Source organism: Pinus tabuliformis, chromosome 1_1 (assembly GCF_031772625.1).
Source record: "Pinus tabuliformis cultivar Carrire ecotype Pingquan chromosome 1_1, CPIR1, whole genome shotgun sequence".
In the NCBI taxonomy this organism is placed as follows: Eukaryota; Viridiplantae; Streptophyta; class Pinopsida; order Pinales; family Pinaceae; genus Pinus; species Pinus tabuliformis.
The window spans coordinates 35,442,236-35,455,374 of NC_142297.1; the positions used below are offsets into that span (position 1 = coordinate 35,442,236).

At 37.5% G+C, this 13,139-nt stretch overlaps 1 protein-coding gene and 1 long non-coding RNA gene across 2 annotated transcripts in view; both read left to right on the forward strand.

Moving 5' to 3' along the window:
- The window catches only part of LOC149211464 (Tetratricopeptide repeat (TPR)-like superfamily protein), a 145,298-nt gene extending 134,241 nt beyond the window's left edge, over positions 1–11,057 (forward strand). The window contains exons 5-7 of the mRNA XM_089391506.1: positions 9,438–9,638; positions 9,766–10,017; positions 10,319–11,057. Coding sequence (XP_089247632.1) covers positions 9,438–9,638; positions 9,766–10,017; positions 10,319–10,792 — 927 coding nt within the window. The 3' untranslated portion in view covers positions 10,793–11,057. The remainder of the gene's footprint in view (positions 1–9,437; positions 9,639–9,765; positions 10,018–10,318) is intronic.
- Positions 10,822–12,787, forward strand: LOC149211466 (uncharacterized). The gene is made up of 3 exons (XR_016250711.1): positions 10,822–10,900; positions 11,465–11,551; positions 12,254–12,787. It is a non-coding gene; the product is annotated as an uncharacterized LOC149211466 (long non-coding RNA).
- The last annotated feature ends 352 nt before the right edge of the window (positions 12,788–13,139 follow it).

Here is a 13,139-nt window from a genome sequence, read left to right on the forward strand (position 1 = left end):
GGCGTTTCACATTGAATGCCTGTCTTAGGCTTGAGGCAGCACATGGCTTCCATGTGGCTCCTCACTTCTATCCGTCGTGTCACCCGCATCCGGGGAAAATCCCATACAAAGTTAAAAGAAGTGAAGAAAAAGAAAAAATATGGAATCTTCGAGTATGGAACAAAAACAATCAATCGCAAGAGATATAGAACAATTAATTACAATAATGGAGCGATACGCTGAGGAGAGAAAGAGAATGGATTCCTTCTTCCATTCTCTACATCCATCATCCCTACCACAGAATGATGTTATCTAGTGTACCGAGAAAGTGCAGCGGAAAGATCAAGAGAATGACAAAATAGCCAAAATTCAACAAAGCAAGGAAGTGTTAGAACGCGAACATAAAAATCTTGTGGATATACATTACAAAGAAATAATGGAAAAGGACGAAGAAATTTCTCGTCTTAAGGACCACGTCAAAAAATTACTGGCACAAGTGAAGAAGACTAAAGTCACAAAAAATGAACTCAAGAAGCACTTATTAGAACAAGAAGAGAAAACTTTGCGTTTAAAGAACCTTAATAAAAATTTATTAGAACAAATCAGAGATCTAAAAGATGAAAATCTTAAAATTCAAAACGCTGAAAAAAAGTTTGATAAATCAGAAACCGAAGAAATTTTACGACTAAAAAACCATAATCAAAGTCTACTCACTCAAATTAAGAAGCTTAAGGATGATAAGAAAGCATTAAAAGATAAGTTGGAGCAATCCACTCAAGTAGAAGTATCAGAATCTCCAGTCGCAACCGTTCAAGTTGAAAAAAAGGGAACGAATACCAATCCAGTTAATATGACAACTCAAGAAGACAAGTCAGTTGAAGAAACAACACACTTAGATGTTGCAGTTTAGACAATGGACGTCCCAAGTGAATGTTCCATAACTAATTCAATAACATCCTCACCAGAAGAAAATCTAAAAACTTTATATCGGCATCCGAATCACAAGATTAGACAACTCAACCAAGCTACATATTGGGACCATTCAGACTAGAGACAACAAACTAATGTTCCAGAGAATAATGACATAACATCAATCCAGTCTTATGCTAACAAGTTGTTACAAAATTCCAGTGATCAGAGTACTATACAGAAAATTAATCTGGGATGGTCTGATCCCTTCTCGGTGCGACAATTTTGTTTGTCACTAAGAAGATCATATCAACTTGTATCGATGAGGATGACCATTCCGAGACAGAAAGACTTTCGAAGCTGAAAAAGAGATCAAGCCTTTTTTCATTGACAAGCTTTGAGGACAAAGCTTTTTGAGGAAGGAAGCAATGTAACGAATAAAATATATAAATAATATAAATATAATGTAAAAGATAATAATCATAAATAATAGTTAGTTAAGCTAGTAATTAGGTTGAAAAGGCATGTCTAATAGGACATGACTCTTCATGAAGAGACACGTGTGGTATATAAGCAAGCTTCTCGTTCTCATTGTAAATCATTATCATTATCATTCTTATTCACATATTTAATATATAATATTTGTATCCTCATGGATATATTTATATTCCAAGTCTTTTGGAGTAATTAATTTATAGAAGGAACTTTGTTCGCTTCACAGTAATCATTATCGGGATATTATCGGCGAGGGGAAAAAATCGGAAAAAATCGTAAAAATCGGAAAAAAAAAATCGGTAAAAGTTAGGGAAAAAATCGTAACATAAAAAATATTCATTTTTTTTCAATTTTTTTAATATCTAAAGCATCTACAACATAAATAAATACATTGACACTTAAATATGATAAAAGAACTAATATATAAGATGTGTAATATAATTTCTAGTGCTACATCACACATAACAGTGAATCATGCCCTAAATTGTAAGTCCTGACTCCTGAGTCCCAACTCAATCTCAAAATATCAACAAAAAATATAATAATGTATCTTATATCATGAGTCATAATGTCATATACAATGAAATAAACCAAATAACTAAAGTCTAATACGACTGATTTCCTCTGCCCCTCTAAATGTAGATGCCGGTGGAGTTGGCAGGCGACTCTGCTGTGCTTTAGAAGCTGAAGAACTACGAGCTACAGGAGGTAGACCACGTCCTCTATTGGTGACATGGGTAGCCTGGGTAGGTTGTGTCACCTCCTCCTCCTGCTGCTCCTCCTCATCAAAAAATCAGAGAAGAAATATATATATATATATATATATATATTTTATTTTATTTTTTTTTTTTCCAAAGATTTTTTCCCAAAAAATCGTGATTTTTACGAAAAAATCGCGATTTTTTCGCGATTTTTTTTGAAAAAAAATCAACGTAAAAATTGGGTGATAATATCGCCAATATCAAAAAATCGCGATTTTCCGATATTATCGTGGTAATATTGCGATTTTCGCAACACTGGGTGGAACAACTGTCAGTTGAGTTTCAAAATTGCAGTGTTGTTGCACTCTCAACGACAGAAGCAGATTATGTTGCTACTATAGAGGCTAGTAAATAAATGATTTGGTTACAAAGGTTTCTGGATGAATTGGGTGAGAAGCAGGAGTTGGGCATGTTATACAGTGATAGCCAAAGTGCCATTCATCTTGCAAAGAACTCAACATTTCATTCTAAGACTAAACATATACAACTCAAATACCATTTCATACGTTAAGTGTTGGAAGATAGACAGTTGAAGCTGGAAAAGATACACACTAGCCAGAATCTTGCGGGTATGTTAACAAAAGTTGTAACTAGTGAGAAACTGAGATTCTTTTTAGTTTCAATTTGTCTTCAAGTCTGATGATGAAGATGAGAAACAACCAGGTCCAAAATGGAGTCATTGTCCAGCAAATGAAGTAATGATGGAGTTGCTATCATCAGTCTCCAAGTGGGAGATTGTTGGGTGTGGAGCCTGATTATCTTCTTTATTCAGAGGTATCACTGCATTGGACCTCAGTTCATAATGAGGCAACAACGCTGCCTGTCATTTAATTGCCCTCAGGGGGGCGATGGTGATTTTTTGAGCCCCGCCCCCTAGCAGGGGTTCAGGGGCAGCGCCCCTGAAGCTAAAAATAGATGTAATATTGCCATGTAAAATATTGTAATTTCATAGTAAATCTGGGCTGTTAATTAGGTAGACGATCTGACAGTAGAGGTTATGTTTAATTTAGGGTTTTTTCCGTAGAAAGCAACCCCTCACTATATATGAGGGAATTGTATTGCAGCTAGAAATATGTGTATTCTAAGCGAGAAAGAGAGAAGAGACTGTGTGAGAGTGAAGAGGAAATTACAGCGGATTGGATGTAGGTTGTATCTCTTCATTTTGCTGGATAATATAAAAGGAAGGATTGACTGTGTCTCCTCGGACGTAGCCCAAATTGGGTGAATCATGTATAACTGTGTCTTTCCTTGTTTTATGTATTTTCTATGTTTATATTTCTGCAATATTTTATGTGTTCCATTGCTCTGTAATATATAATTTTCTAACAAGATGTGGAAGTCTGCTTGGGTTATTGATCTAGACAAATACATGATTTGTTGTAAGGTGGTGAGTCATCTGAGTTGGACTAGATGTGTTAGTTGTTGATTTTTAGGGATTTTCTGAACTGATAATTACTTTCAATGATTCTTAGACCAATTCATCTTATACCACATTCATCATTAAGTAATTATACAAGAAAATCACCAACAGTAAAATAATAATGAAAGTAGAGACAACCAAACACAAGGGACTCAAAATTTATCTTGGGAGAACCCCAAACCAGGGGAAAAACCCAACAATCTTTTCTTAGAGAATTTTTCCATTTCAACAAGGAATACCATCTGAACTTTCTAGTCAAATCAAGTAAAACTAACCAGTATTCAAACCCAATTTAAACTTGGTCAGCGAAAGATAAATCCATCCAAAATTTTGACCTTTTGCTAAGAACTTTGATCCGCTTCCCAGAAACTCATCTTGCTGCCCAAAATTTCAGTCCTCTTATTTTTGCCTCGGATTCGTCCTTTTCATCCCTTACGTGTGAACAAAAGTGATTTGAATTGATGCCCAAAGGGAGAGGACGAATGCCAATATATAAATGTTGAATGCGCTGAATGGGTGTCTATTGCGCTGAGCCAAGCAAAGGGAAAGAGGGAGTTTTCCACAGATTCAGAGATGGCCACAGTTGGGCTTAGAGATCAGGATAGGTTGGATTGTGCTTCCAACTATGTTACCTAGAAGGCTAGGATGTCCTTCCTTCTAGATGACAATGGCCTGAAAGCCTACATAGATAATGTGGTGGTAGTTCCTTAGGATGCAAACCAACTCAAGGAATATAGGAAAGAGATGGTACGGGCGAAGCGATTGATCCTGGATAGAGTCCGGAATCATATAGTCTCACATATAGCGGCCAAGGGAACAACCAAAGAGATGTGGGATGCTCTCTCCACGTTATACCAGGGTACTTTCGAGTAGCGGAAGATGTTCCTAGAGGAGAAACTGAGATGCAGAAGGGGGAAGGCATAGATCCTTTCCTCACCAACATTCAGGGACTCTGAGACCAACTTTTTGCTGTTGGGGCAACACCTCAACCTTCAGAGCTAGTACGATTGGCACTCAATAGTGTCTCAGAGGATTGGAAGGTCTTCGTCCAAAGTATATTGGGTAGAGACACGCTACCAGGATGGGACAAAATGTGGGTTGATTTGCAGCAGGAGGAGTTGAGACGAGTTCTGCTGAAGAGCTCCATTAGTGGGAGCAGTAGCAACGGATCAAAGTTGGTGAAAGAAGAGGAGAATGTGGCCCTCGCATCTAAGGGTCCCAGTCAGGGCCAAGGGGAACAGAGAAGGAATAAGAAGGACAAATCGGAGAAGCGAGACCAGTGGGCAGCGTTTGCTGAGATCGACAAGTTGTCCTCCAAGTTGGAAGAAGACTTTGCGATGTTGGCAGCCATAACTCCAGGAGTGAGGTGGGGTGACTTGGAGTTGTAGCCCCAAAGAGCTACAAAGTTCATGCAAGGTCCTTGAGGAGTCCACCTCAGGGATCATTAACTGGCTATAGGGGCCCATAATATTTAGTAGCAGGATGCAGTCAAAATTCCGAAGTGGCAGTTGTAGACTAGTTTCAGTCAGATGCTGGAGAGTGCAGTGCAGAGTTGGCATCAATGCAGAGTGGCACAGTGCAGAGTCAGCAATAACGCAGATTTTTCAGAGACAGTGCAGAGGCTAGTAGCGGTCAAGACTCGGAAGACAGATGCATCATACTAAACACAGTTGATTTAGTATTTTGGATGCTTCTCAGTTGTAACAACAACAAATGAGAGGGAGTTGCAGTAGTTGTAGTTGCAACAACAACAAATGAGAGGAGATGCATTGCAGATGCAAAGTTGGCAGCAATATAGCAGTGTCAGCAGTAGCACAAATGCAACATCAGAGTTGCGCAGTAGTTCGGGTGGGCAACAACTACCAGACATTAGCTGCGTGACAGGAGGTGATACAGGGACATGGTATTGTGGCAGGATGTGCAGCGCTAGCGAGAACACAGTACTCGCTAAGAGGGAGTATTAGTTTCTGTAGCATTGGATGTGTTCTAGCCATGAAATTTGGTGGAGAGGCTAGAATACATGAGATCTCCAAAACCCGGAAATCGTTTTTGGAAATTCCACTTAGAGATGGCTTAATTAGATTATTAGCCAATTTTTAAATATTTCCTAATTCTAAACTTAGGGAATATAGTTAATTAATCAGAATTAATTATGTCAAGGTGAGAATTCTCTAGAAATTCCCATGGATCGATCCAAAAATGATCAAGGCCATCGATTAAGATTTAATCTTGGCCATTGGAGTCCCAACATGAAGATATAAGAAGAGATCGATGTGGTGATGGAGAAGGAAAAAGAGTCACTTGGAGTATTCGATTTTCCAGAGTAGCAACAGTTAGTTTCCAGAGAGTTCGAGTTTCAGTGAGGCAACAAAGATAGTGAGGGGTAGGAACAATGATTCGAAGGAAGTTTTCCAGATCCAGAGAGGCAACATCAAATGGGTCGAGTTATTCCCAGTGAGGCAGCACAGAGGACTGTGCAGTTGCTTCAGAGAAGCAGTTCGATTTGTTGGAGAGAAATTTGGTCTCAGTGCCAGAAGCTGCGCAGAGGGTCTAGAGTGCTAGATAGGCGATTTCCTCAAGAGAGACAGGCATAACAACTTCATCAGAGGCAAGTTGGAGGCTTGACGTCATAGGGTCTGCGTAGAGCAATGCAGAGGGTCCAGGAGGTCGAGTTTCTGAAGGAAATTATTTCGGGATTGCTTGTGGAAGAAGGGCAATTCCCTTAAAATAATTTTTCCCAGATTTTCTTGCTGTTTGGATTGTTAGTTGGGCATCCATAGATTGTACTTAGATTTTCACTGCTGCATAATAATAAAATCCTCATTGCTACATCGATTTTTCCAAGTTGGGTTTTTTCGGGGACAATTGTCCAAAAATAACGATGTCAATTTTACTGTGTTTGCTAGTGTTTTCTCAGTTTCTAGCGCTATTGTTTCCTCAATTTTATTTGTGAAGGTTGCAGTGTGATTTATTTGATATTTGCTGTAGCAGATAAATTGTTAAAATAATTAACAATTAGAAAAATAAATTCCAGTTGCTGCAATAGGATTCCAGTTTTGGAATTTTCACACACACTTCACTGGAGAGTATTTTATTATTTGGGGTGGTTGAGGTAGTTACATGGCACACTTTTCTAAGTTATACCTCTTGAAGGTGCTTTCTCATCTTTATTGAATGGATATTTCAGCTACACTTGTCATCATTTTACCTTCATTAGAAGAATGCCCTCACCTTTTGATTTGTCATTATATATTATTTTATTGGAGGTGGTTAGGGAGGAGTTTTATGCGAGGGCATGTGGCATACTTGGAGGGCCATGTGTGGCTTTTGCATATTATTTTTGAACATATTACCTGGAGACACTTCTTGTTACTCTTGGAGTTAAGTTGCACGAAATGGGGAAACGGGTACGAGTTTCCGAAATGGGAACAGGTATGAAACGTGACCCCTCCAAATTTTGGAAACGGGGAAACACAATATATATATATATATATATATATTAGGACATTTAAGAAATAATGTGCAATCATAAAGCATATATGATGCATTCTAATTTATTACATTATGATTAAATTGTCAATTGTCAATGCATAAATTATAAGTCTCTAAATTTACATCACATTTATTACTCATGAATGATCACATAATGAAAATAACAATATTCAAAATCAGCCACGAGAAATTTCTAATTTCTTGTCTCGTGTTTGATTGGGAGTCTCCTCCTACATGGTTGAATGACTTTAGTGCTCTTGATTAAATACAAGTTCCATACCCTAGTACCCTACGTGCTCTTGATTATTGGGAGTCTCCCCTGCATAGAAGGGTTGGTTCTCTTGATTAAATACAAGTTCCATATCCTAGTACATTATAAAATCCAATGGAAACATTGCAATCCCCCCAATGCTGAAATCTTGAAAAACAGGTAAGTCTGCTGGATTTTGAGTGAGATCCAAAATTCTACTTTCTGCATATGAAATCCAATGAGGGCAAAACCACTCTCAAACATCCTGAGTCATTTCATGGTAATGTTAAAAATTTAAGTAGATGAAAATGAAAAATAAAGGAGAATGTCGCTGGCCATAGGTTGCCTCACTAAAAAAATTCATTTTTTTTTATAACTTGAGGCATCTAGAAGCATCCATAAGATATTTTAGTCGCCCAATAAAAAATTAGAAGCCAAAAAATAAAAAAGAAATTACAAGAAAAAGTCGAGTTAGAAGAGGAAACTCTGCCATATGGCCTGGAAACTCATTTCTGGCAGCACTGGCCACGTTTCCTCCTCGAGAAACGGGTCAGTACGGCTGGAAACGAGTCGTACGATACGAATTTCCTCATTTCTGTTTCGTTTCCGGCTGGAAACGGACCCTTCTCCAACTTTTCCTGCAACTTAGTCTTGGAGATATATATTTTATTATTTCATGCAATTTTGGGGGTTTAACTACATTTCTAGTGGAGCATTCCATCTAGTTGGCATTTTGAGTTGGGATTCACACGTGGATTGGTAGCATGTTTCTTTGTGGACCTCTTGCTATTTTTGCAAGTGTTGTTGTGAAGTATTCTTCCAGGGGGATTATTATATTGTTTATTCTTGTGCATCTGGGAGGGCACACTTACTGACTTCTCGAGTGGGCCTTGCAGCACATTCTTCCATATTCTAACATTTGTTTGACTTGTCATGGAGTTTGACAACTATATAATATTATTACTATTTAATTTTATATAAGGAATTTAAATATTCCAATAAACCTTTTTTTTTATAACTTTCAGCCGTAGTTACTTCAATTATTGTTTTAATCCACCAGGATGGCCAACAACACCCCAATGGTGAGACATTTACGTTTTCACTTATGCTCACAACTCAAGCAACTTGCTGTTAGATTGATTACATTTTCACTTCTTCAAAGTTAGGTGCCCCTGTAGTTTGACTATCATATAATGTTATTGGTATTTTATTTTATATAAGGAATTCAGATATTCCAGTAAACGTTTTTTTTATAAATTTCAGCTGTAGTTACTTTAATTATTTTTTTAATCCACTACGATGGCTAACACCCCAATGGTGAGACACTTGCGCGTTTGCACTTATGTTCACAACTCAAGCAACTTGGCGTTAGATTGATTACATTTTCACTTCTTCAAAGTTAGGTGTTGCTCCTTTATTTATATATTGAAAATATTTTACTATTCTATGCATCTGGTTTGCACTTATTTTCACACAGCTTTAACTTTTCCTTTCATTTGTTTTTTCTGCACTCATCCAGATTGGTTCTCACTTCTCATCCATGACAGAATCCCCACCCCACAAACATTTGATAAATCTTGCTCAATCTATCAAGTACAGTTTTATTCGTTCCTTTCTTTAAAGCCCCTTTGGAATCAAGAAACCACAGCATAGAATGCCATTTTTTTTTCTTTATTTTTCCTTTCTATGAAATATATTTCCTGGGGAAACCCACCGAGCTCATCCCCTTTCCGAGGATGGTACCTAAGGTAAACTGGATTCTTCAGGGCTCAAGGTTGATACAACAATATATTTCATTAAGAGTTCAACATGTCACTTGTGGGAATCAATTCTGGGAAAGGAGAATAATACTCATCTCAACCACCTGAACTAGACCCAATATGCCATTTGTGTGGCTTTTGCTTCCAAACTTTTGTATCTTTATGTAATATGCCCCTTTTCTAACGACTTGCTGTTTTATTCTCGTCAAGTCTCATTTATTGATTTTTTGACAACATATGAGGTCTTATAAATATGACTCGCTCTTAACCTTTAAGTTCTTAATCTGTGTTTTTTATTTTATTGAAGAGTTCATGCCTTCGACTTTTATGCTGACATCTCATGTATTTCTGTTTTTCTTATACCCTTTCAGGCACCTGCGGAAGATGTGAAACTGTTGTATTTGCAATATGCGAAGTTGGAAGAGGACTATGGACTTGCACGACATGCAATGAAGGTTTACGATCGTGCTACAAAGGCTGTTCCTGACCACGAAAAGATGGAGATTTATGACCTTTATATTGCACGTGCAGCAGAAAACTTTGGTGTTCCAAAAACTAGGGAAATATACGAGGTTAATTTTACAACTGGGCTATTTTGTAAGAACTTGTGTGTTTTTATTGCTAGCGAAGATAAATTTAATAGAGTTTAATTTTCATTGATAATTTGGCACGTTCTAATATTGTGTCTTTCTATTGCAGCAAGCCATTGAATCAGGGCTTCCAGATAAATATGTCAAAATAATGAGTATGAATTATGCTGATCTGGAGAGGAAACTGGGAGAGATTGATAGGGCTCGGGCTATTTATGTCTATGCTTCACAGTTGGCTGATCCTCGTTCTGACCCTGAATTTTGGAATAAATGGCATGAATTTGAAGTGCAACATGGAAATGAGGATACCTTCAGAGAAATGCTTCGAATTAAGCGCAGTGTATCAGCTAGCTACAGCCAGGTTTGTATTCTTCAATAATCCATCATATATGTTTATTCTCTAAATAAAAATTCGGAAAGAATTATGATGCACTGCATTTATACCAGTGTATAGAATTTTTAATGGAATGCCTATCATTTGATAAATATGCTTGAAACTCTAATCGGTTTTTGATTTGTTATAAGAACTTTATTTGAATTTTTGCCTAGTTGTATTTTGCTTCCAGCTTTCTGCCATTCCTATCAGAGTTAATAAACATAATCACGATTATTATGGTTGATAAAACTGTTTTTATTAACTTTGCGCGTGCTATCTTGTACAGACACATTTTATACTTCCAGAGTATTTGATGCAAAAGGATCAAGGCAAATTAACTCTCGAGGAGACGGTTGACACACTTAAGCGGGCTGGTGTGCCTGAAGATGAAATGGCTGCACTGGAAAGACAGTTAGCCCCTGCAGCTGCTTCTAACACGGCTCAGAAAGATGGCATGAGAGCATTGGGATTTGTTAGTGCTGGAGTAGAATCACAGGCAGGGGTGATACGCGCTGCGGATGAGGGCCGGAAGATAACTGCTAACCCAGAGGATATTGAATTACAGGAGGAGAGTGATGCAGAGGATGATTCTGAGGAAAGAGTTGAAGTTGCACAAAAGGATGTGCCAGCCGCTGTTTATGGAGATTTAGCAAACAAAGCGAACAAAAATGATAAGGATGGTGATGATGTTGCAAAGCGGAGAGAACGAGAGGAACCAATGGGTGCACTTGAGAGAATAAAGAGATTAAGGAAGCAATGATGCGGGTTAGTATTTTCTTAATGTATTATAGGATTGCTTGGATCCATGGAGGAGATCAATACAAGCATTGCCAAAGAGGCTTTAGATATGGCTAACAGTGCCGTCTTGGTATGTATCTGACCTCATTGTTTAGTCGAAAAGGGATCTTATTGTTTACAAAGTCATTTTTCTAATTCTAAGGTGGGAGTCCCTATGCCTCAATATCGTGTCTGAACAAAGCCAACGCAGAAGTTGAAACCGAATTAATATATTTTATTTATGCCAATCATGTTTTTATCCTTTTGAGAAAATGCCAATTCTAAGTGTAGTATACACATTGTGCTAGTTCATTTAATAGGGACACGACATACGAAATCGAATAATCCGTAATTAGAGTTAAAAAATTTCAAGACAGTTCAGGGTAGGGACAGAAAAGCTTGTGGAGAAATAACTATTTCCAAGAAAAAAAAGGAATATTCTACTGTCATATATGGTCCTTTGTCATCTTTAAATCAGTTGCATAATTATTCTTCATAAATTTGAATGTCTTCACAGATCCCTATATCTCAATTCTCTGTCAAGAGAAATGAGTAAACTTCTGTGATTATTTAACTGATATCAGCGAAGTGTAACTAATGGTCTATTTAGCTTCTCCAATGGATATAACTAAAGTACATAGATTCTCATAAACAGATATGGCACGTATCAAGTACCAATAGAAGGATGTCCAACAGAGATGGCCGATTTATGGTTTCATTTAGAGAGACAATAACAGGGGAGGTGAGATTAATTCTGAACTTGCTAATTCTAGCGACAGTTTTTTCCGTCTTCAAATAGAAGATGTTTGAATGCATTTTCAGGAATCGTTATGGCGTCGAGACGCTGCATTGCCGTTACTGCATTCATAGTTAATTATTCCCATTGCTACACCCTTCGAAATTTCTAGCCTGGGTATTGGTGTTATATAATATATTAGCATTTGGACAAATTGGCTCTCGCTAAAGTGCTTTTTACTAGTAGGGCTTCCTATGTTTCAGGATTGTCTCTGGATTGTTAAAATGCTGTATTGATCACCTTTGAAAATAGTGTGTGTGTTTGTTTATATATGTGACGTAGGTAGACGAGGTGTCTTATAGAAAATGAATCCAAATGGACATGGGGATTCGATCAGTCAGAAAAGTTACTGTTGATGTTCAAATGTACTCTTTATGGGGATTTGAATATATTTTCCAGCTTTAGTTACATGTTTTTATTTTTGGTATAATTGTAAAATTTATTTATTTTAACTGCAACTCTAACTCTATTTCACACGGTATCAGAGTTGGTGCATTCCTAATTTTGGAAGGATTTCTATATCTCTTGTATGCCCTTCTTTTTTCTCTGCATATATATTGGCTATGTGAGCATTGCATTTTTAGCATTGTGATTGTTCGGCGATCACGAGGATTCACGTTGGAGGGCTCTTGCTGTTTTGTACTGCAGATGTATTTCTTGGCCTGTTTTATGCCCTTTTATGACCTGGTCTGTCGTGGATGCGTTCGACTTTTGCAATATATTTTTTCTCCATGGTGTAATTCGAAGTGTTGTCGAGTCGTGAGACACCTTGCAGTTATGGCAGAATCGTGAAGAGTTTTTACAGTCGTGCGGCAAATTAAACACCTGTCCAGTATTCGATCTGTGAAGGCAGAGAAAAAATCATATTCATGTGACGTCGCTTCATTGGTTTAAAAAAATAGCAAAGGCTAATGGCAGTGTATTGTGAGCCCCAGCTGCGGTTGAGTCGACGGCAGCTGTTTGTGTAGACTATTCAAATAAGTGGCATGCTACTTGGTGTTGCTGTAGTAGAATGAAGGTTCCGAAGTGTGGGAACCCTCCTGCCTTAACCCTGTTTATGGCAATAATTTCAGAGGAACAGCACATTCTCCGTGGCGTGACAGCCCTGATCATAAAGGAGCTTAACAGCCTGCACCTTAGATTTTAGTTGACCTACGTGGAGGTTAATTAAACTTTATAAAATGTAAAATCCACCCCTTTTTTGTTTTGGTTATATGGAATTATTTTATGAAAAAGGTGAAGAATAGTTTTGATAAGCGGGTTAAATTGTGATTTTTTAAGAGAGCTGAATTTTGTTTTTTACGAGGTTTGATATTTCAAGCTGAAAGCTGTTGAAGCCATGAGCCAATATATGAAGCACTGAGATTTATTTGGTCTATAAGCTGTGTGTAGTATATAAGCAGTGTGTAGTATAAGCTGTGTAGCACTGGCGATTAAATTTTGATGTTGTTTATAAATGAGATTTTTTGAAAAGTTTTCTGGTTTATTTTCTAATCTATTTTTTTTAGAATCTAGTAGGGATTCATTGAAATTA